Below are 25,440 nucleotides of genomic sequence, written 5' to 3' on the forward strand. Positions count from 1 at the left end.
AGTTAGCCTGTTTTGATACACTAGTTGAGGGATGATTGTTGGCCAGAATAATGGACTAATTATTGCCCTCTTTGAATTTATGTCTGGCTGATCAGGCACTAAAGGTTCACCCTAGATTATGTGCTCAAGTCCTGGGGTGGATCTTTCTGCTGCTGGAGTGAGTATCCCACCAACATGGGATGAGTTTAACGCCCCTGTGGATCTAGCACCAGCACAGATTTGAAGGGCTGAATGACAGCCTCATCTGAAATTTTTATGTTTCGATGAAATGCAGCACAGCATCTCCAAAGCAATATTGTTGACTTAAGTTAAAGTTAAGGATTTTAGATTATAGCCCTACATCTCATCTTATTTCAATACTTGAATTATAGATATCTGATAATTCCACTGGAAAGCCATGGTCTTCAAATCTTACTCCTGTGATAACATTGGGATTGGGTGGAATCACTATGTTACCACTGTGCTAGAATGGAACAATTACTTCAAGAACTCTCAAGAGAAATCACAGTATTGGATATATATCTGGAATTTAACACAAATTTACCAAGGATTTAGTAAAGCATGGGAGAAATCTAGTCAATTACTTAATTCCAAGGATGCGAAATGCTATAAATCTTTAACCTTCTCTTCTCTCCCCTAGTACAATGAGTTAACCATATCTAAGGCCATAAATTCTCAGATTTAGTTCAGTTACATTTTGGAACTGCTTTTCCCCTGGCTGAAAGGTCCAGAACTACAGGTCACAGTCACAGGATAAGGGGTCAACCACTTAGGACTCAGGAGAAATGTCTTTACTCAAAATGGTTGCGATCTTTGGAATTTTCTACCACAGAGGCTGTGGATACTCAGTCATTGAGTTTACTCACGGCTGAGATAAATAAATGTTTGGACACAAAGGGAATCAAAGGATGTGGGGCTAGGTCGGGAAAATTGAGTTACATGGCCTGTTTCTGTGCTGTAGATTCTATGTAATTCTTAATAGGAAGTTCAGCTATGACCAGCCACTCCTGCTCCTATTTCTTACGAGTTTATGTATAAATGAACATATATATGATATAATACATTACACCTATTAAATATATTATATAAAATATAAATGAGTTTATGCACAACACAATATTTCTGGGGGAAGAGATAGGGAAGAAAGGGGAGTGCAAAATATATGGAATTAGGTAATAAAATTGCACATACTGTCCTAAAGACAGATGGGTCACAACAGTCTATGCATGTTCCATTTTTTATTACATTCAAGTACATATTTCAGAACGTTTGAAGTGCCATTACCGGTTCCATCATTCACCAGAGAAACCATCTCATGCTTCATCTTATCATCAATACTGTATTTTTCAAAAATGAACTTTATTTGTACCAGTCCTGTTCAATCCACTTATTTTAAACCATATCAGTCAACTTCGAGCAGTTTCTGCACAAACCCAACACAGAAGGAGCCACTGCCATATCTTAATTCCATGTCTTTCCACCAATGGATTCTCACATTTAAATGTTAAATAATTATTGTTTTCTCTATACACACAAACCATGCACTTGAGATCGGTTAGATAGATGAAACCACCTCAAAACACTGCTTACCCCACGGTCATAACTGTCTGCTCGTTCCACCTTCCAGGACAGATTCTCTATCTCTGCTTCCAGCTGCGCTTGCTGGTACTCAAACTGGAAAAGACAATGGCTCAAATTAGTAAAGAGACAAAACAAGCACAACAGGGACCCAAAACTAGCCACTGCTCTGTTATTTGCAGATTTCATTAGAATCAAAGAAACTTACAGCACAGGAGGCCATTCTGACCACGCTGCCTGTGCTAAGTCTTTGAAAGAGCAGTCATGCTTAGTCCCAAATCCCTGCTTTTAGTTCGTAACCCTGTAAATTCCAAATCCTTAAACATCTATCCAACTCCCTTTCAAAATTATTTATGGAATCAGCTTCCATCACTTTTTCCAGATAGTGTGTTCCAAATCCTGTCAAATCTTTGGGGAAAGAATTCTCATATCCCCTCTAGATCTTTTGCCAATTATTAAAACAACAGATCTCTGGTTATTGACCCACTCGCCAGAGGCAATAGCTTTTCTCTATCAAAATCTACCCGAGGTCACATCTCTTAAAGTTCTCTGCTCCAAGAACAGCCCTAACTTTTTCAATCTCTCCTCATAACTGAAGTCTCTCATCCCGAGTAACACCTTGGTAAACCTCCTCTGTACCCTATCAAGGCCTTTATCTCTTTCTTGAAGTATGGTGCCCAGAATTGTCCAACATTTCTACCCATAAGCCACAAAACCAGTGAGGATAAAGGAAGAAAGGCTGCCGGACAGTCTGAGGAGGAGGAAATGTCATAATTCAGACGCATGGGAATAACACCACCTGCAATCTCCCCTCAAAGTCACACACCATCCTGACTTGGAAATATCTCACTGATCCTTCACTCTTGCTGGATCAAAATCCTGGAACTCCCTCCCTAACAGCACTGTGGGTGTACCTACACCAGAAGGACTGCAGCAGTTCAAGAAGGCAGCTCACCACCACCCACTCAAACCCCAGTTAAAATGAATGGACCTGTCCCAGGCAGACCCTTCCTAACACGAGCAGCAGAGAAGTATACTCGAGAATAGGGACCTAAAATGGTTAGTCTTTGTAGGGTAAAGAAAACCTTCTTTATAAAAACAAATTTTGTACGTATTTATAGTTAAGACATTGAAGCAGGATTTGAATAATGGGTAGTTTTCCCCACACCAGCCTTCAATATTAAGTCTTGTACTACATATACAAAGAATACTGTGCTTAGAACAAGGAAAAGAATGTCTATTTAGTCTGGCGTGGCATTTGTACAGATGTGTTCAACCCATATGGATATTGTACCCATAAGACACTCATCAAATGAACCATGGCTCCTTCATCACAAACTCAGCCTGCCCTGTTAGAAATAAAAGCCCCTCTGATATAGTGGCACAGAGTTTGCAGCACACAGACAGCAGGACCCGCCAATGCCACATAGCCAGCTTATACCATACCAGACAGAAGGAAACAAATCTGCTTTCAATCAGCATATTGCTGGCAATAAGGTAAAATCTACTGAGATTACATTTCTCAAACTAAATAACCTGTAATTTGAAATGAGCACAGGAGCCTGAGGACACAGTAACAAAATTCAAAGGTCCAGTCAGATTAGGAGAAGTTTAGCTTCACATCTAAGGTCGTGGCATGCACTACCAGCAAAAGTAGTTCATTCTCAGTCATTTGAAACCTTTAAAAATGAAAGGCGCACAAGCAGGAAGGAAGGTATGCAAGATGGAGGGTGGGTGCATGCAGAAATGGGAGAGAAGTAGCATGAGGAGGAGGACAGGTCTGGGGAGTGCATCACAAAGTATCACAAAAGACTGAATGACCGACAAAAGTTTTTTTCATCTCAAAGTTAGAAGGGTAGTGAGATTTTAGGTAAGTAGTGGGGAGGAGTTATTTTCTGATTGAATTGGTTATGAATAGACTGTGGATCAAAAGGCAATGTTGGCTAAGTGGTCCACTCTTTTTCGAAGTTTGATGTTCTGTACTGGCATTTTGCATTAGCAGAAATTTTTGAGCAACTAGGCAGCATATTACAGCACCTGGGATAAAACTCATCTGCACCCAATCCAAGAGTTTAAAGAAAATTATCAAGCCCATTTGAAAAAGGAATCATGACTTCGCTCAAATCCAAGGGACAGAAGTAAAAATTAGATAGATTGGAGAAAGGAAGTCAGACTGGACCTTTCACCCAAACATAGAGCTAAAGCACCAGTTACTAGGGAGGACTTTGATGCAGGCAGTGTTAATCGGTTCAACATATAATTAGTGGAGTTTGCAAAGATAGTAGGGATCAATGGATATGGTAAGAAGATAAAGTCAATCAAAAAGCTATTTGTTGGACCAAATTAGCCTGTTCCTAAAAATTATTTATTTATTTTTTTTACGATGTGTAATACAAGAAACACCATCAATTTCTCCTCTAGCATCTGATTCTTTAAGAGATGCGGAAACTCGGACAATTAGGTTGAAGTCGATAGAATAACGAATGGACCATATTGTCTTTACATTGCCCAATCATTTCAATTAGAGGGGTTAGGGAAGGGCCAGAGGTGATTTCTAAGTTACACAAGGGCAGAACTAGGTTAGCCGTTAGATGTTCTCACAGAATCATAGAAAGTTTACTGCACAGAAAGAGGCCACTTCGCCCATTGTATCTGCACCGGCCAAAAAACGAGCCACCCAGTCTAATCCCACCTTCCAGCATTTGGTCCACAGCCCTGGAGGTTACGGCACTTGAGGTGCATATCCAAACACCGTTTAAGTAAGCTGAAGGTTTCTGCCTCAACTACCCTTTCAGGCAGAGTGTTCCAGACACCCACCACCCTCTGGGTGAAAAAAGGTTTCCTCATCTCTCCTCTAATCCTTCTACCAATCACTTTAAATCTATGCCCCTGAATCACTGACCTCTCTGCTAAGACAAATAGGACCTTCACATCCACTCTATCCAGGCCCCTCACAATTTTTTACATTTCAAACAAATCTCCCCAAGCCTTCTCTGTTGCAAGGAGAACAACCCCAGTCTATCCAATCTTTCCTCATAGCTGCATTGTTCCAGTCCTGGCAACATCCTCGTAAATCTCCTCTGTACCCTCCCTTTCAGTAATGAGGTGACCAGAACGGCACACAGTACTCAGGTTGTGGCCTAACCAATGATTTATACAGTTCTAGCATAGCCTCCTTGCTTTTATATTCTATACCTCAGCTAATAAAGGCAAGGATTCCATATGCCTTCTTAACCACCTTATCGACTTGTCCTGCCGCCTTCAGGGACCTGTGCACATTCACTCCAAGGTCCCTCACATCCTCCTTGCTTATCTACCACATGGCCAATTTTTGTGCCGTCTGCAAACTTTTGATCATGCCCCTTCCATTTACCTCCAAATCGTTTATACCACAAAAAGCAGGGGACCTAGTACTCAGCCCTGCAGAACGCCAATGGAAACAGCCCACCAGTCACAAAAACAGCTGTCAACAATTACCCTTTAGTTTAGTTTAGAGATACAGCACTGAAACAGGCCCTTCGGCCCACCGAGTCTGTGCCGACCATCAACCACCCATTTATACTAATGCTACACTAATCCCATATTCCTACCATATCCCCACCTGTCCCTATATTTCCCTACCACCTACCTACACTACAGGCAATTGCTAATGGCCAATTTACCTATCAACCTGCAAGTCTTTGGCACGTGGGAGGAAACCGGAGCACCCGGAGGAAACCCACGCAAACACAGGGAGAACTTGCAAAGTCCACACAGGCAGTACCCAGAATTGAACCCGGGTCACTGGAGCTGTGAGGCTGCGGTGCTAACCACTGCGTGTTTCCTGCCACCGAGCCAATTTTGTATCCACCTTGTTACATTTCCCTGGATACCACAGTCTTTTATTTTTTTAACCAGTCCGCCATGTCAAAAGCCTTGCTAAAATCCAACAAGCCCACATCAACTGCACTACCCTCATCAATCTTCCTTGTTACAGCTTCAAAAAATTCAATCAAGTTCGTCAGTCAGTCAAGATCTTCCCTAAACAAATTCACACTATTCTTGATTAATTGAGGCCCTTCTATGTGACAGTTTATCCTGTGTCTCAGAATTCATTCCAATAATTTGCCCAATACTGATGTTAGACTGACTGACCTGTAATTATGTGGTCTGTCCTTCTCTCCCTTTTTAAACAAAGGTGCAACGTTAGCAGTCCTCCAATCCTCTGGCACCATACCTGTATCCAGTGAAGACTGGAAAATGATGGACAGACCTTCCACTATTTCCTCTCTGGCTTCTTTTAACAGCCTGTGGTACATTTCATCTGACCCTGGTGACTTATCCACTTTCAAGGATGCTATTCCCATTAATACTTCCTCCTTATCTATGTTTGTCACACCTAATAATTCACACCCCTCTTCCTTAACTACAATATCTGCAGCGTCCCCCTCTTTTGCGAAGACAGACGCAAAGTATTCATTCTGAACAATACCAATATCTTCTGCTCCTACACATAGGTTACCTTTTGGTCTTTTATGGGCCCTACTCTTTCCTTAGTTATCCTCTTAGCCAATGTTTTGATAAAACATCGTTGCGTTCACCTTTATTTTAGTCACCAATATTCTTTCATGCCCTCTCTTAGCTTTCCTAATTTCCTTTTTGATTTCACCCCTCCACTTCCTAAACTCGTCTTGGTTTTCTGTAGTATTGAGTTCTCAGTGTCGCACTTAAGCTTTCCTTTTCTGCCTTATCTTACCTTGTAAGCTCCTCGACATCCATGCGGCTCTAGATTTGGCCGTCCCATCATTTTTCTTTGTGGGAACATGTTTACTCTGCACCCCTTGAATCTCTCTTTTGAATGTCTCCCACTGCTGACACTGATTTACCTTCAAGTCCACTTTCGCTAAATCACTCCTTGTAAAATTGGCCTTGCCCCAATTGAGAACTCTAACTCCTGTTCTATCTCTGTCCTTTTCCATAATTATGTTAAAACTGACAGAATTATGATCACTACCACCAAAATACTCTCCCACTTCCACTCCTTCCACCTGCCCAGCTTCATTTCCTAAAACTAAGTATAAAATTGCACCCTCTCTTATTGGACTTGCTACATACTGGCTAAAAAGTTCTCCTGAATGCACCTCAAGAATTCTGCTGCCTTACTGCCTTTCACACTGAAACTATCCCAGTTATTAGGGTAGTTAAAATTCCCCATTACTGCCCTATTGTTCTTGCACTTCCCAGAGATTTGCCTACATTGACGCAATCGAGAGGGGTATAAGAAAGGAGCGGAAGTGGCAAATTTGGTGGTCAAAAACAATTACAGCTGTGAGGAGGGATGGTGTGTTGGAAGGCTCATCAAATGAGGCCGTATGGATCAAGCTAAGGAACAAAATAGGGACAATCACACTATTGGGAGTGTACTATAGACCCCCAGAGTGAGAAAGAAGAACAGATAGGTAGGCAAATCTCTGGGAAGTGCAAGAACAATAGGGCAGTCGCTCAGTTACATCCTTGACCCCGGCACCAGGGAGGCAATACACCATCCTGGATTCACATCTGTGGCCACAGAAATGCCTGTCCATTCCCCTGACTATTGAATCTCCTATCACAGTCACTCTTCCAGTCTTCCTTGTGAACCCCCCCCCCCCCTCTCCAACCCACCACCCCTGTGCAGTTGAGCCACCGATGATGCCATGGCCTTGGCTCTAGCTGCACTTCCCAGATGAACCATCACCTTCCTCAGCATTCGGTACTGAATACCTGTTGGAGAGTGACACGCACTCAGAGGTCTCCTGCACTACCTGCCTATTTCTTCTTGACTGTCTGGCGGTCACCTCTTCCCTCTCTCCCTGCCTACTCTTAAGCTGCGGGGTGACCACATCTATAAACATGCTATCCACGAAGCTCCCAACCTCATGAATGTACCGCAGTGTTGCCAGCTGCTGCTCAAGTTCCGAAACCCGGAGCTCAAGCTGCTGCAACTGACAACACTTGCTGCACATATGATTATGAGTTGCCTAAAGACCAGATGCTGATTGGCTGTCTACCTTCAAAAGAAAGCAGGACCATTTCCTGGCTAGGCCAGAGATTACATTTATAGGTACCCAATGTTATTAATCATGCTCTATCTGGACTCCTGGATTAGTTTTGATCACCAAGGCTGGGGTTACTGGGGGTGGGGGGATGTGGGGTGGGCAGAGACAGATTTTCCTTTTTTTGTCATCTCTCCCAGGAGGTTAATGGCCCCGATAGCAAGTACCTGAATTATCACAACCATAAGGAAAAAACCTCGTCCTGTCTGATATTTTTATGTGGTGATATGATTACAGGTCTAGTTTTTTCCCTCTGCCTATTTTCTACTTAATTGAGCTTTTTTTTATTCTGGACCTCTGCTCCTTTCAAATTTATTTTTTCAACAGACCAGTTTCAAGCAAAATCACTTCTATAAATTCTGATAGTCAGAAGAACTGAAAACCCATAAAGGGGTAAAAATGCTCACTAAAAAGTGAGGAGGACACTGAAAAAAGGACGTTAAACATTTCCCATTATCTTCGCTATAATTTTTAAAGGACAAATGTCGAGTCCAAGACATATACTCAACATTCAACATTGCTATTGTCCGGAAAATAATGAACAATCCAACTTAAATTTTTTTTTTTTAACTTAGTTTGCATGTTATTAATACTTGAACGGGAACAATTTGCATGCTATGGGGACACAGCACATGAGTGGAACATGGCTTAAGAATAGTGAGGACTGGACGCTTAATATTCTAGGATACAGTGTTCAAAAAAGCCAGGGAAGGAAAAAAGGAGGTGGGGTGGCAGTACTGATTAGGGAAGACATTGTAGTGTTGGAAAGGGAAGGATGGCCTTGAGAGGGCAAAGACAGAATCCATTTGGGTAGAGTTGAGAAATAAAAAGAGGATGATCACGCTACTGGGGGTATTTTATCAGCCTCTAAATGGCGAGAGAGAGAAATAGAGGAGCAAATCTGCAGGGAAATCATAGAGATGTGCAAGTAGTATAGAGTGGTGATATTGAGGGACTTCAATTACCCAAATATCAATTGGGATAATGTTAAAGTAAAGGGTAAGGAGGCAGAGGAATTTCTCAAATGTGTTCAGGAGAACTTCCTTGATCAGTATGTTCTCTGTCCAACTAGGAAGGAGGCACTGCTGGATCTGGTGCTGGGGAATGAGACGGGCCAAGTGTCTGCGGGGGAACACTTGGGTAAGAGTAATCGTTGTATCATAAGGTTTAGATTCGCAAAGAACAATCTAAAATAGAACTTCTAAATTGGAAGAGGGCTAACTTCAATGGGATGAGGGGGGATCTAACCAGGGTAAAATGGAACCAAAGATTGACAGGAAAAACGGTAAAGGAACGACAAGGGTCTTTAAGGAGGAGATGTTTCAGGTACAGGCTGGGTACATTCTAACAAGGGTGAAAGACAACGGAACCAAAGCCAAGGCTCCATGGATGATGAGGGAGATAGAAAATATGATGGAAGAAAAAAAGTGTATGATGCATGTCAGGTGAATTCTTCAAGTGCGAACCAGTCAACTACAATAAACTGAGGGGAAGAGAAGAGGAAAATAGAGGCGAAGAAAGAATATGACATTAGAAATGCAGTTAACATAAAAGGGAAACAAAAATCTTCTACCAGCATGTAAATTGTAAGTGGGAGTAAGAGGTGGAGTGGGCTTTATTAGGGACCAAGAGGGTGATATATGCTTAGTGGTGCACGGCAAGGCTAGAATACTTAGTGAGTACTTTGTATCGGTATTTACTAAGGAAGAAGAATTTGGCAAAACATCGGTACAAGTGGAGATGGTACAGATAATGGATGGGTGAAAACCGATGGGATGGATGTACTGGAAAGGCTGGCTATGCTTAGAGTGGACAAGTGGCCTGGTTCAGGTCACTAAAGGAAATGGGAGTGGAGATAGCGGAAGAGCTTGTCATAATCTTCCATTCTTCCCTAGATATGGGAAAAGTGCCAGAGGTTTGGAGAGGGGCAAATGTGACACCCTTAATCAAGAAGGGGTGCAAGGACATTCCTAGCAACTACAAGCTGGTTAGTTTGTCAGTGGTGGGTAAGGTTTTAGAAACAACAATCAAGGAAAAATCAACAGGCACTTGGAGAAGTTTGAGTTAATTAAGGATGGATTTGTAAAAGACAGATCATGTTTGATTAATCCAACTGAATTTTTTGAAGTAACAGAGAAGGCTGAAGAAGGGAAAGCAATGGTTGTTGTCTGTATGGATTTTAAGAAAGCGTTTGATAAAGTACCACATAAAAGATTGGTTAACAAAATTGTGGCTCATGGAATAGGAGCTTGTTCAGCTTGAATAAAAAAAATTAGCTTAAAGAGCGAATCATGGTAACTGGCTGTTTTTCAAACGGGAGGGTGGAAGACAGTGGTGTTCCCCAAGGAACAATGCTCAGACCACTGATTTAAAAAAAATATATATAGATATACATATAAATAAATTACTTGGATAGTGGAATATGAAGTAAAATTTCAAAATTTCCGATGACATCAATCTTGGGGGTGTGGCAAATCGACTGCAATAGGACATAGATAGTCCAGATGAATGGGCTGACAAGTGGCAGATGGAAATTAATGCCGAGAAGAATAAGATGATGTATTTTGGCAGAAGGGATAGGGAAAGGCAATATAGACTAATTGGCACAGTTCTAAAGAGTCTACAGGGACACACAGAAAAGGGAGTTCACGCATATTGATCTTTGAATGTGGCAGGACATATTGAGAGCAGTTAGCAAAGCATATGGGATCTTGGACTTCATCAATTGTGGTATTGAATACAAAATCAGGAAGTTATGCTGAATCTGTATAAAGTTCTGGTTAGGTTAAAACTGCATCCAGTTCTAGTCACCACACTTTAGGAAGGTTGTGAGAGTTCTTGTGAGGATGCAGAAGAGGTTTACCAGAATGGCTTGGGGGATGGAGGATTTTAGCCACAAGGTTAGATTGGAGAAGCAGGGGCTGTCCTCTTTGGAGCAAAGGAGATTGAAGAGAGATTTGATCGAGGTGTACAAGATTAGTTTTGATAAGGTGGACAAAGAAAACTGTTCCCATTAGCTGTTGGTACAAGGACTAGAGGACACAGATTTCGGGTTTTGGGCAAGAGATGGAGGGAATGTGAGGAAGAACTTTTTTATGCAACCAGTGGTAATGACCTGGAACACTCTGCTTACAAGGGTGATGAAAGCTGAGACGATGGATAATTTCAAAAGGAAATTGGATGGGCACTTGAGGGAAATTAACTTATGGGGCTACGAGGATAGATTAGGGGAAAGGGACTGATTAGGTTGCTCAACAAAGAGCCAGCATGGATCCAATGAGCTGAATGGTCCCCTTCTGTGCCATTATGATTCTACAGTTCTGTAATAAAGAGGCAAAATGTTGAAAATCTGAAACAGAAACACAAAACGCTGTAAACACTCAGCAGAACAGGCAGCATCTGTACAGAGACAAACAGAGTTAACATTCTGACAAAAGGTCATGGACACCCAACTTCAATTCAGTTTTTCTCTCTATAGATGCTGCCTGACCTGGAGTATTTCCAGTATTTTCTGTTTATACTATCATTCTATACTTTGCTGGTTTTTATTTTAACCAGTGCATGGTTGTAACCCACTCACAGCTAAATTTTATTTGTTTCATGGGATGTAAGCGTCATTGGCAAGGCCAACATTGATCACCCATCCTTATTTGCCCTGGAGAAGATGGTGGTGAGCCAACCTCTTGAACCACTGCAGTCCACGTGGTGTAGGTACATACACTGTGCTGTTAGGGAGGGAACCTATATCACAAAAATACCTTATTCAAATAGGATGCACCAAATCATTGAGTGTGTTTTTGGGTTGCATCCAAAACTGCAAAGGACCTATGCTCCGCACTCAACTGTTAAATTACATTTTGGACAATATCTTGTTATTAATATAGAAGACAGCACCATTCAAACTGTGCGCGCAAAGCTCTTACCAATTTCTTCCTGGGCCCAGATTCCATGTAGTATGCATACGGATATGTATACTGCAAAGTGTAACGACACTGCAGGAAGGAAAACAAAAATGAAAATTATTGTAGAAGATGCATGTTTAAAGGTTGTTTTAAAGTGAGTTTATTAAGAAAATTACATTTTTTTTTGGGGGGGGGTGATGATGGAGGAGAAAAATAAAAAAATGTTACTTATTTCTCTCCCACTATCATACACATATCTCTAAGAGCTGATACAATTGTGACAGGCAGGAGGGCCACCTACTTTGCTATAAAATGCCACAATTTGAAGCTGAAGTTGAAGTAACAGCCCCAGAAAATGGCTATCACTGAATTATCCTCAAGTATGCATGTGAATAAAGCCCTGTAACACTGATTTCCCTTTTTTGTTAAAGCTTATCATGGTGACAATTTGCAACACCTTTGCCTCACATAACTAGACGTGTCAGCATGAGGAGGCTGCTGGTGGGAACAGCTAGACTTTCACAAGCAGTAATTAAAAATGGGAAGAACATTGTGGTTCAAATCAGGGGACAAAACACCTTAAGGTGAGTTTCAAAAACAGACTTGCTGCTAAGATTGTTGCTGAATGGTTGTAATAAAATGGGCCGAATGGTAGTCTTCTGCCACAATGATCTTGCAAAGACAGATGGGGAAGATTGTTTAGTCCATCCATCCCAAAGGATGAGACAGTCTTTTCCCCCCAAATCACAGCATCCAGATATTCCTTGAATAGCTGAACCGTTGGGGGTTTTTATCTAGAGAAAGAGAGACTTGATGGGTGACCAGGTGGAAGTTAAGATTGTGAAAGGGTTTGATTATGTAGACAGAGAAGACAGTTTACTTGCCAGCGACACTAGGACTAGGGGCCATAAATACAAGATGGTCACTAATCAATCCAATAGGGAATTCAGGAGAAACTTCTTTATCCAGAGAGTGTTTAGAACGTGGAACTTTCTACCACAGCAAGTAACTTAAGAAAGTAGAATAGATGCATTTAAGGAGAAGTTAGATCAGCATAAGAGGAAGAAAGGAATAGAAGGATATATTCATGGGGTTAGACTAAGAGCAGCAGGAGGCGGCTTTTGTGGAACATAAACACTGACTTAGCCCGTTGAGCTGAATGGCCCGTTTCTCCGCTGCAAATACTTCAAACTTTTGTATTTTTCCCTCCACCTGCAATTCAGTGTTGATCACTCTTAATGTGAAAACTCAAGGATAAAGCCAACAAAGGCTTTACTAAATCTCATAGTTAACTACCAAGTGCTTCTCTAAAAAACAAAACCACATGAATGATTCTACATTTTTACAGAGTTTCCAATGTGTTTACACGGATCAATGTACAGGGTCTCCTGTTCAGAATTTTGATACAAGTATTAACATTATTGTTTCAACTGATCCATCATTCTAACTTTTACACATCATAAAAACAATGGCAAGCACAAATCCCAAATATCAGAGACAGACATGATGGAAATGTATGGCACCTGTTGCTAGCCAGGTTAACCAACAGTTCATTATTTCCAGTAGTAGAAGGCAATGCGTGCTCTCAGTACAATTCAATGACGGTCAAGCCCAGTTACAGCAAATTCAATCTCTGACAAAAAGTTTAGCCTGTGCTTATTTTAAGATCAATCTCCTCACTGAGCCCTATTGTTCTCTTTCAATGAGTGACAGACATGGATTTAACCCACAAGCTGAGCTCCGGATGGGAGGGGAAACCAGACACACTTGCCACAAGGACAGTGGACTGGAAGGTGATTCAATTCCCAAGTTTCTTGTTACACACCTCTCAGAAACTTGCTTCAGAGACACTCTGGAAATTTAAAATCAGGTCATCCAGTCAGACAGGATGGTGCAGGAAAACTCAAGGAAGAATAAACATGGGAAAAAAAAGCTGTATTCACAACAGAATTTTTTTTGCCATTCTTTGCACAGCTGATTGACTTCCAGGAGTAGGAATTCCATTGTTTTAAGGCATGCTGCACATGCAAATGTCACTTAAAAAAAAAAATTAATGGAAAAGGCAGCCAGAAGTCTAGTCATTTTCCGTTGCGTTTTCCTGACCTCATGGTCTAGCTGAGAATTTATAAGCACCCACCAATCTATTGAGAAATTGTTCCAGCAACCTTAAATAACCACAAATTGACTTCAGCCTCTGCACAGGGCCATGCAGCCTGTAACTGACCACCAGATGCACAACAACAGTAATCAGACCTGCAGCCTGAAAGGGACATACAGGTTACAGACAGCTTCAGCTAAGCAGAATAATCCATTCACTTGTTACACGGTACAATGTGCCTGTCCTTGTAAACCAGGGAACTCTCTGATCCGAGAGCAGCACGATGGGGTGGCACAGTGGTTAGCACCGCAGCCACACAGCTCCAGCGACCCGGGTTCAATTCTGGGTACTGCCTGTGTGGAGTTTGCAAGTTCTCCCTGTGTCTGCATGGGTTTCCTCCGGGTGCTCCGGTTTCCTCCCACATGCCAAAGACTTGCAGGTTGATAGGTAAATTGGCCATTATAAATTGCCCCTAGTATAGGTAGGTGGTAGGGAAATATAGGGACAGGTGGGGATGTGGTAGGAATATGGAATTAGTGTAGGATTAATATAAATGGGTGGTTGATGGTCGGCACAGACTCGGTGGGCCGAAGGGCCTGTTTCAGTGCTGTATCTCTAAATAAAAAATAAAAAAAATAAAATGGCAACAACCAGGAAACTAAAACTCCTGTTTGCTGACTGACAAAAAATAAATATGTTCGGAACCTTGGCTTGGAAGAAATCCAACTGGTCACATTTCATTCTTACCACTAGAGGGATATTGTGGCTTCAATGGGTAGCTGGGTAAGATTGCAGCCAGTTGGATATCTGTGGATGCGCTCATTAAAAATAAATGACTGACTGTGGAGCATTAGCCAATGAACATAAATTCAAAACTGCCAAGTCATTTTGAGAGGTTTTAACAGTTAAAGATGACAAGCCAGCCACAATTACATCAGTCTTACCAGAACAGATGACATACAATGGCTCCCTCGCCTCCTTCCACCTCCTATGACAAGAATGCACAACAGTTCTGGCTGCATTTCTTTTGAACGCTGCTGGATATCGGTCAGTGTGATCAGAAAAAGATTTTCCCTCCAACGTTAGAAAAACATTTTACCTTGTTGCACAGCCCCGGTTCACAGAAGTGCTCCAATGTTTTCCCTCTCCCACTAACTCAATCTTTCCTGCCTCCTCTCCTGGAGTCAGCTGACACAAACTAAGAGCTATTCCAGAAGTAGAGGCAGCCCTCTAATTGACCAAATGGCTATTCTTCAGCCTGGACAGTACTTATCAACAAGCTATTCAACCACATGGTACTACAGCCAGGCTTGATCTGTCCACAATTAGGGGTTACTGGACAAGCAAGCAGGAATTGCGCATGATTACCCCTGCCCAGGAAAGGACAGCACAATGCAACCAACTGTAGCAACAAGTAATAATATATTTAGCAAGAACCCTTCAACCTTTGCCATACTCGAACACTAACATACAGTAAGAAACCAAACTCGTGACATCCAGGTAGAAATTAGCCCCCCCATAATTTCATAGTAATGAACAGTCAGGAAATCATCGTGACGAATCCAAATATTTTTGGAGCCATTTCAAAGCCTGTTATTACTATATAATACTACGTAAGTAGCAGAATAATACATTCGCTTGTTACATGGTATAATGCCCCTGTCCTGGTAAAACAGGGCACGCTCCGACCAACTGAGAGCAGTACCACAAAATATGCTTCAATGGGCGGAGGAGGGAGACAATGATCTAGATCTCCATAGAAGGATGAGCTAAACAGGCAAAAATGCCTCGTCATCTCTGCTTATTTTTGCGATCAATTCCTAGCACACCAAGACTCCACTGTAATTAGAAGCATCTTCTTTCACACCTTAAACCTGAGCGGCAATCCAGCCCAAACAAGGAGTTGAGATCTCATTAGCTACAATGTTTAAAGGTCACAATCTAATTATCTGGTATTCGCTATTGATTCTGTGGTTACCAGATGCCTACAGACAGGAACCTTCCAGCAGAGATCACAGGATAACCAAAAGGATCCTTGGCCAAGGCCAACTCAGCATACATCAAGGATAAATATGGGGGTAATCCTGCAGTGTATGATTGAATACAGACTGAGCAGTGCATTTACACATTATACCATGAATTAAAGGGGAACACCAACATGCACTATGTAGTGCCTTCAATTTAATAAACATTCCCAAGGCACATCACAGGAGTGTTATCAAACAACATTTGACACCAAGCGACAATAGGTGATATTAGACCAAAGCTTGGTTAAAGAGGGAGGTTTTAAGAAGCAATTTGAAAAAGGAGGAGTAGAGAGAAGCAAGGCTTAGGGCAGGAATTCCAGAGTTTAGGGCCTAGTTACCTTCTTTGTCATCATTATTCTGACTCCATTCTCATGTTCACTGCCACTTGAGAAGATTATCACCTGCTTTCCTTTGTCTATTTTACCAGATTCTGTCTAGCTAACTTCTACCAATACTAACATATCGATGTTGAGTCTTAACATCTCTTTCATGCAGTTGTCTATTTTACCACTCAGTAGAGTGTCCTCATATTCCAAGTTCCAATTTTCAAGAGTTCTCGTCTGGGTTTGAGAAGCAGCATCATCAGATGGTAGCCTTTCTTCCAAGTTTGGGCTGCCCTTGTCTTGCACCCTATTCCTACTTCCTAGCAAGTCCCCTTCTTCCCTGTTCCTATTTACAATAGACATCTCAACATGGATTAAAAATGAACGTGAAGAAAACAAAGACAATGGTGATAAGCAGATACCCAACCCTGGAAGTGAAAACTGAAATAAATGGACAAGTCCTGGAACAAGTGAAAAAATTCACATACCTTGGGCAGACGATCACAGATGATGGGAGATGTGATTGAGGGATCTGAAGGAGAACTGAGATAGCCAAGACCAGCTTTGTCAGGAAGAATGGAAAAGAATGCTGAGGTGCTACATATTGTCATCTATGTTATATGCCTCGGAGACATGGACAACAAACAAAGAGACGATCGATAAGCTGAATGCATTCTACACATGGACATATAGAAGGATGCTCCGCATATCCTACACAGACAGGAAGCGCTGTAAATAGCAGGAGGAGGAAATTTGCGCATAACATCAAAGAGAGGAAGATACAATATTCCGGTCTTCATTGAGCATAAGGCAGACAGAGAGAATCACTGGAAGGAAAGATTGACAGAAAACGTAAGAGGGGGAAGCAGAGGAGAAAATGGGTGATGGATATAATGAACTGGATGCAGTTGACCTACGCAGAATGTGTAAGGACAGCACAGGACAGACAAAAGGTGGAGATCCACAGCAGTCAACCTTTTGGAAGATGACACCAATAGACAGACGATGGGCGTGGTTAGATGAAGGCACAGCCAACGATGGTGGAGCGATGTGCAAGAGACCAGAATTGGAGGAGCAGAGAGATCTGAGGGTTGTAGGGCTGGAGGTTACAGAGATGGCGAGAACCTGGATTAAAGGCATCTGTAATTCCAATTTCAAAAGGAGAAACCATAATTTAAAATTGAAGTTGTGGGGAATTTAATTAACACATGGAAACAACTGCAGCAACCTCGTTAACTCAGGGTTAATTTGTACTTTCATAGGCACTTCGGAGCTCCACTTTGTACTCAGCCTATCTCAGAACTAGTTATGTGCCCTAGCCTGTGAGCAGGCAACTCAGTAAGCACTAAATACCTTGGCAAGGAGCTTGGCAGCATTCTGTAAATACTGCCAATCGATCCACGTTCCCAGATTGTTCATAACTCGCTCCTGGATTTTCTCTTGGATCCTCTGGTACGTCTGTGCTTCTAGCTGCAGGCTCTTATTGTGGTTTTCCCACTATAAAGACAAGAGAGATTTTAAAAATGGTAAAACTCATTTATACCTTCTAAAATGCCAACTCCCGAGGTGTGAAAAAAATTTCACTACAGTAGAGGGACCCTGAACATTATCACTGAATTATTATTCCTTCCTTCCAGAAATGACTGACAAAAATGAGGAAATTCGATACTGAACACTACCTCTTCTGTGGAATTGAGATTCAAACTCCTACCTCTAAAATATGAGTCCAATGCTTTATAATGTCAAAGACTAAGCAGAGGTGAGCGGGGGAGGATAAACGCGGAAAGAACTGAAGCAGGCATGGCTGCGAGGCTCCCCAAGTTAAACAGCCAACACTCTCGAGCTGATGCTACATGTGAGCAAAGGCCAATGGCGGCTGCTGGCGCCCATGGGACCTTAGCCAGCAAGAGTCAGCAGTTTCAGGAGAGAAGGTGGAAAGAACCATTGTAGTTTCTAACATCAACACAACTCTTACCCTTTCAAAGTAGAATAAGTATTTCTTCAAGGCTTCCCTGGCCTGAGCCTGCTGGCTCTGGTTCACAATGTCGGGATTCTCCTTGTACCGACTGCACTCATAGTACTCGCTGCCATGGGTCTTCCAATCCCCCAGGCACATCCAGCAGAAATCTGAACCAAAAATAACACTATTTTAAAATGGAGAGCTTGGCTTGGTAAATTTCAATATTACAGAATCAAGTGGCTAGCTTTGAATTATATTTTCCTTCCTTAGAATTATTACTTAAAATTCAACACAAAGATTCAACTCGAAAGGATATCCCAAAAACCACTATCTGGTCCAATTGCTAAATGTACTACCTAGTAAAGAACATGCAGAATGGGAAATCCTAGGTGAATTAACATTAGCCAGGGCAGAGGTGAGGACACTACAATAATCCTTCTCCCTGTTAAGTAGGCAAGGAGAAAAAAAATCTTCTCTCTACAAACACACTACTGTCAACATTTTACACACCATGTCAATTTCATCCAGTCTAAGCTCCTATGTCCACATTTAAAATGGAAACAGCCAATGAACCATTCACTGTCGATAGGGTGTAATTACAGGGTGACCAGTTGACATTGTTAGCCTCCATTATAAATGTGGACAAAGGCAATGGGTGACTTTAACAGGGGGACTGAACTACAGAAGCAAGCCCCAGCCTAATTATCCCCGAGCCTCTTAACCCTATCACCTGAAGAGACGACACGGTCTTGATTTCCTATGTACAGGGCAAATTCACAAAATTAGTCCATTTAATTGTAGAGTCGTGAATCTCAGATCAACATGTTCAGCGTCCATATGCTTGTATCCACAGCCTAAGTCACCTTGAGACAGTTTCTTAACATTAACAATGCTACATAAATGCAACCTGATGTTGCAATTCCAAGACCTTCATTCACACCACTTTCAAAGTAGCACAATATAAACAGGGTAAGTTTTACAGCAGCAGTTCTTGGTCCATCCTACCTGTGCTATTTTTTCTCCTTTGATTAACCCTTCAAGTATTACAGTTCCAAAATAAAACTTTCAAAAACGCACATTATATTTTTCCACCATGTCTAAAAAATTATGTAGCGAGAATGTTGAAACACAAAAAGAATCAAGGGAACATATGAACTACAGATTGCATCAATGTTAAATTCAATAAACTACGTTTGCATCATTGGGTGTACCAGCACCAGATGGACTGCAGAGGTTCAAGGAGGCAGCTCACCATCACGTTCTCAGGGGCAATTAGGGATGGGCAACAAATGCTGGTCTTGCCAGTGGCGCCCACATCCCAAGAAACAAATTTTTTTTTAAATGCCCTTTGGTACATGCTCAGGAATGAATATTGATCAGGATGCCAGAACCTACCTGCTCTTCGAGTAATGCCACGTGATGTCGTGTACTCACTTATTCGAAAAACAGCAACTCCGATAATTCATCACTCCCTTAGTATTGCACTGAGGCATCAGTTGACAAAAATTACCTTTTTCACATGACAGATGCATGTTGTAGATATTAAAGAGTATGATTTCTGCTTCTGCACTCCCAAGGCGGAGAAACTGGACGGACCACCGGCATCGACCTAGACATCGGAAATGACAACGACAAACCCTGCCCTGTCGACCCTGCAAAGTCCTCCTTCCTAATATCTGGGGGCGTGTGCCAAAATTGGGAGAGCTATCCCATAGACGAGTCAAGCAACAGCCTGACATAGTCATACTCACGGTATCATACCTTACAGACAATGTCCCAGACACTGCCATCACCATCCCCGGGTATGTCCTGTACCACCGGCAGAACAGACACACCGGAGGTGGGGGCACAGTGGTATACAGTTGGGAGGGAGTTGCCCTGGGAGTCCTCAATATTGACTCCAGACCCCATGACATCTCATGGCATCAGGTCAAACATGGGCAACAAACATCCTACTGATCACCACCTCCCACCCCTCCTCGGCTGATGAATCAGTGCTTCACCATGTTGAAACCAACTGGAAGAAGCACTGAGGGTGGCAAGAGCACAAAATATACTCTGGGTGGGGGACTCCAATGTACAACAACAAGAGTGGCTCTGTAGCACCACACTGACCGAGCTGGCCGAATCCTAGAGGACATAGCTGCTAGACTGGGTCTGCAGCAGGTGGTGAAGCAACCAACAAGAAGGAAAAACCTACTTGACCTCGTCCTTACCAATCTACCTGTCACAGATGCATCTGTCCATGAAAGTATTGGTATGAGTGACCAACGCACAGTCCTTGTGGAGACAAAGTCCCATCATCACATAGAGGGTGCCCACTACCAGTGTTAAATGGGATAGATTTCGAACAGATCTAGTAACTCAACAATGGGCATCCATGAGGCGCTGTGGGCCATCAGCAGCAACAGAACTGCAATCAACCACAATCTGTAACCTCATGGCCTGGCATATCCCCCACCCTACCATTACCATCATGCCGAGGGACCAATCCTGGTTCAATGACGAGTGCAGGAGGGCATGTAAGGAGCAGCACCAGGCATACCTAAAAATGAGGTGTCAGCCTAGTGAAGCTACAACACAAGATTACTTGCATCCAAACAACAAAAGCAGCATTCAATACACAGGGCTAAGCGATCCCACAACCAACGGACAGATCAAAGCTCTGCAGTCCTGCCACGTCCAGTCATGAATGGTGGTGGACCATTAAACAACTGACTGGAGGAGACAGCTCCACAAATATCCCCATCCTCAACGATAGGGAAGCCCAGCACATCAGTGCAAAAGAGTTAGGAACATAGGAACAGGAGTAGGCCATTCAGCCCCTCGAGCCTGTCCCGCCATTCAATGAGATCATGGCTGATCCGCGGCCTAACTCCATATACTTGCCTTTGGCCCATATCCCTTAATATCTTTGCTTAACAAAAATCTATCTATCTATCTCAGATTTAAAACTAACAACTGTTCTCGCTTCAACTGCTGTTTGTGGGAGAGTGTTCCAAACCTCTACCACCCTTTGCTTGAAGTGTTTCCTAACATCTCTCCTGAACGGTCTGGCCCTAATTTTTAGACTATGCCCCCTAGTTTTAGAATCTCCAACCAGTGGAAATAGTTTATCTTTATCTAGCCTGTCATTTCCTGTTAATATCTTGAAGACGTCAATCAGATCACCCCTTAACCTTCTAAATTCTAGCAAAACAGGCCTAATTTGGGTAATCTCTCCTCGTAACTTAGCCCCTGTAGTCCAGGTATCATTCTTGAAAACCTACGTTGCACTCCCTCCAAGGCCAATCTATCCTTCCTAAGGTGTGGTGCCCAGACCTGCTCACAATACTCCAAGTGGGGTCCAACAAGGGTTTTGTACAGCTGCAGCATAACCTCTGTCTTTATACTCCAATCCTCTAGATATAAAGGCTAACATTCCATTAGCCTTTTTGATTAGTTTCTGCACTTGCTTGTGGCATTTTAAAGATCTATGCAACAGAACCCCCAAGTCTCTTTGGAAAGCCACTGTATTAACCGCTTCCCAATTAGAAAGAACCCTGCTCTTTCCTTTTTTGGTCCAAAATGGATAATCTCACACTTGCCCACATTGAAATCCATCTGCCACAGTTTTGCCCACTCACCTGGTCTGTCAATATCTCTTTGCAATTTTATGCTATCATATAGACTGTCTACAATGCTGCCTAACTTTGTATCATCAGCAAATTTGGATATATGACTTACTATTTTTTTTTTTTACAGCGCAGTACAGGCCCTTCAGCCCTCGATGTTGCGCCGACCTGTGAAACCAATTGACCTACACTATTCCATTTTCATCCATATGTCTATCCAATGACCACTTAAATGCCCTTAAAGTTGGCGAGTCTACTACTGTTGCAGGCAGGGCGTTCCACGCCCCTACTACTCTCTGTGTAAAGAAACTACCTCTGACATCTGTCCTATATCTATCACCCCTCAACTTAAAGCTATGTCCCCTCGTGTTTGCCATCACCATCCGAGGAAAAAGGCTCTCACTATCCACCCTGTCCAACCCTCTGATTATCTTATATGTCTCTATTAAGTCACCTCTTCTCCTCCTTCTCTCTAACGAAAACAACCTCAAGTCCCTCAGCCTTTCCTCGTAAGACCTTCCCTCCATTCCAGGCAACATCCTAGTAAATCTCCTCTGCACCTTTTCCAAAGCTTCCACATCCTTCCTATAATGCGGTGACCAGAACTGCACGCAATACTCCAGGTGCGGCCGCACCAGAGTTCTGTACAGCTGCAGCATGACCTCGTGGCTCCTAAACTCGATCCCCCTACTAATAAAAGCTAACACACCATATGCCTTCTTAACAGCTCTATTAACCTGGGTGGCAACTTTCAGGGATTTATGTACCTGGACACCAAGAGCTCTCTGCTCATCTACACTACCAAGAATCTTCCCATTAGCCCAGTATTCTGCAATCCTGTTACTCCTTCCGAAGTGAATCACCTCACACTTTTCCGCATTAAACTCCATTTGCCATCTCTCAGCCCAGCTCTGCAGCCTATCTATGTCCCTCTGTAACTTACAACATCCTTCGGCACTATCCACAACTCCACCGACCTTCATGTCATCCGCAAATTTACTAACCCACCCTTCTACACCCTCATCCAGGTCATTTATAAAAATGACAAATAGCAGTGGCCCCAAAACAGATCCTTGCGGTACACCACTAGTAACTATACTCCAGGATGAACATTTACCATCAACCACCACCCTCTGTCTTCTTTCAGCTAGCCAATTTCTGATCCAAAGCACTAATTCACCTTCAATCCCACACTTCTGTATTTTCTGCAATAGCCTACCGTGGGGAACCTTATCAAACGCCTTACTGAAATCCATATACACCACATCCACGGCTTTACCCTCATCCACCTGTTTGGTCACCTTGTCAAAAAACTCAATAAGGTTTGTGAGGCACGACCTACCCTTCACAAAACCGTGCTGACTATCGCTAATGAACTTATTCTTTTCAAGATGATTATAAATCCTATCTCTTATAACCTTTTCCAACATTTTACCCACAACCGAAGTAAGGCTCACAGGTCTATAATTACCAGGGCTGTCTCTACTCCCCTTCTTGAACAAGGGGACAACATTTGCTATCCTCCAGTCTTCCGGCACTATTCCTGTCGACAATGACGACATAAAGATCAAGGACAAAGGCTCTGCAATCTCCTCCCTGGCTTCCCAGAGAATCCTAGGATAAATCCCATCTGGCCCAGGGGACTTATCTATTTTCACACTTTCCAAAATTGCTAACACCTTCTCCTTGTGAACCTCAATCCCATCTAGCCTAGTAGTCTGTATCTCAGTATTCTCCTCGACAACATTTTCTTTCTCCACTGTAAATACTGACGAAAAATATTCATTTAACACTTCCCCTATCTCCTCCGATTCCACACACAACTTCCCACTACTATCCTTGATTGGCCCTAACCTATCTCTAGTCATTCTTTTATTCCTGATATACCTATAGAAAGCCCTAGGGTTTTCTTTGATCCTATCCGCCAATGACTTCTCGTGTCCTCTCCTTGCTCTTATCTCTCTCTTTAGATCCTTCCTGGCTAGCTTGTAACTCTCAAGCGCCCTAACTGAGCCTTCACGTCTCATCCTAACATAAGCCTTCTTCTTCCTCTTGACAAGCGCTTCAACTTCTTTAGTAAACCACGGCTCCCTCGCTCGACAACTTCCTCCCTGCCTGACAGGTACATACTTATCAAGGACACGCAGTAGCTGCTCCTTGAATAAGCTCCACATTTCGATTGTGCCCATCCCCTGCAGTTTCCTTCCCCATCCTACGCATCCTAAATCTTGCCTAATCGCATCATAATTTCCTTTCCCCCAGCTATAATTCTTACCCTGCTGTATATGCCTGTCCCTGCCCATCGCTAAGGTAAACCTAACCGAATTGTGATCACTATCACCAAAGTGCTCACCAACTTCTAAATCTAACACCTGGCCGGGTTCATTACCCAGTACCAAATCCAATGTGGCATCGCCCCTGGTTGGCCTGTCTACATACTGTGTCAGAAAACCCTCCTGCACACACTGGACAAAAACAGACCCATCTAAAGTACTCGAACTATCGTATTTCCAGTCAATATTAACAGATCTACCCAGTTTACCATGGACAGTCTCTGCATTTGCAACAATCTACAGCCAGAAATGCCGAGTAGATGAACCATCTCAGCCTCCTCCCGAAGTCCCCAACATCACAAATGCCAGTCTTCAACCAATCTGATTCACTCCATGTGACAGCTGACAGCTCTGGAAACTGCAAAGGCTACGGGCCCTGACAGCATTCCGGCAATAGTACTGAAGCCATGTGCTTCAGAACTAGCCACACCCCTAGCCAAGTTGTTCCAGTACAGCTACAACACTGGCATCTACCTGGCAATGTGGAAACTTGCCCAGGTATGTCATGTCCACAAGAAGCTGGACAAATCAATTGGGCCAATTATCACCCCATCAGTTTACTCCTGATCATCAGCAAAGCAATGGAAGGCGCCTTCGACTATGCTATCAAGCGGCACTTGCTCAGCAATAACCTGCTCACTGACACTCAGTTTAGTTTCTGCCAGGACCTCTCAGTTCCTGACCTCGTTACAGCCTTGGTCCAAACATGGATAAAAGAGCTGAACTTCAGAGGCGAGGGGAGAGTGACTGCCCTTGACATCAAGGCAACATCTGACAGAGTATGTCATCAAGGAGCTCTAGCAAAACTGGAGTCAATGGGAACCAAGGGGAAAACTCTCCACTGCATGGAGTCATACCTAGCACAAAGGAAGATGTCTGTGGTTGTTGGAGGTCAATCATCTCGGTCCCAGGACATCGCTGCACGAGTTCCTCGGGGTAGTGTCCTAGATCCAACCATCTTCAGCTGCTTCATCAATGACCTTCCCTCCATCATAAGGTCAGAAGTGGAGATGTTCGATGACTGCAATGTTCAGGAACATTTGCAACTCCTCAGATACTGAAGCAGCCCATGTCTATATGCAGCAGGACCTGGACAACATCCAGGCTTGGGCTGATAAGTGACAAGTAACATTCGCGCCACATAAGTGCCAGGCAAATGACCATCTCCAACAAGAGAGAATCTAACCATGTCCCTTGAAGTTCAATGGCGTTACCATCACTGAATCCCCCAGGATCAACATCCTGGGGGTCACCACTGACCAGAAACTGAACTGGACCAGCTACATAAACACTGTGGCTACAAGAGCAGGTCAGAGGCTGGGAATTCTGCGGCAAGTAACTCACCTCCTGTCTCCCCAGTGCCTGTCCACCATCTACAAGTTACAAATCAGGAAGGAGTGTGATGGAATACTCTCCGCTTGCCTGGATGGGTGCAGCTCCAACAACACTCAAGAAGACTGACACCATCTAGGACAAAGCCCGCTTAACTGGCATCCCATCTACCACGTTCAACATTCATTCCCTCCATTAC

At 43.0% G+C, this 25,440-nt stretch overlaps 1 protein-coding gene across 3 annotated transcripts in view; it reads right to left on the bottom strand.

The window, feature by feature from the left end:
* Nucleotides 1-25,440, bottom strand: part of arih2 (ariadne homolog 2 (Drosophila)) — a 125,589-nt gene that overhangs the window by 1,640 nt on the left and 98,509 nt on the right. For all 3 annotated transcript variants that reach the window (XM_068052114.1, XM_068052112.1, XM_068052113.1), the window contains 4 exons: nt 17,978-18,129; nt 17,356-17,499; nt 11,576-11,644; nt 1,591-1,674 (listed from right to left, as the gene is read on the bottom strand). In XM_068052114.1, the coding sequence (XP_067908215.1) occupies nt 1,591-1,674; nt 11,576-11,644; nt 17,356-17,499; nt 17,978-18,129 (449 nt within the window). The remainder of the gene's footprint in view (nt 1-1,590; nt 1,675-11,575; nt 11,645-17,355; nt 17,500-17,977; nt 18,130-25,440) is intronic.

The sequence above is a fragment of the Heterodontus francisci genome, chromosome 19 (genome assembly GCF_036365525.1).
Source record: "Heterodontus francisci isolate sHetFra1 chromosome 19, sHetFra1.hap1, whole genome shotgun sequence".
Lineage (NCBI taxonomy): Eukaryota > Metazoa > Chordata > Chondrichthyes > Heterodontiformes > Heterodontidae > Heterodontus > Heterodontus francisci.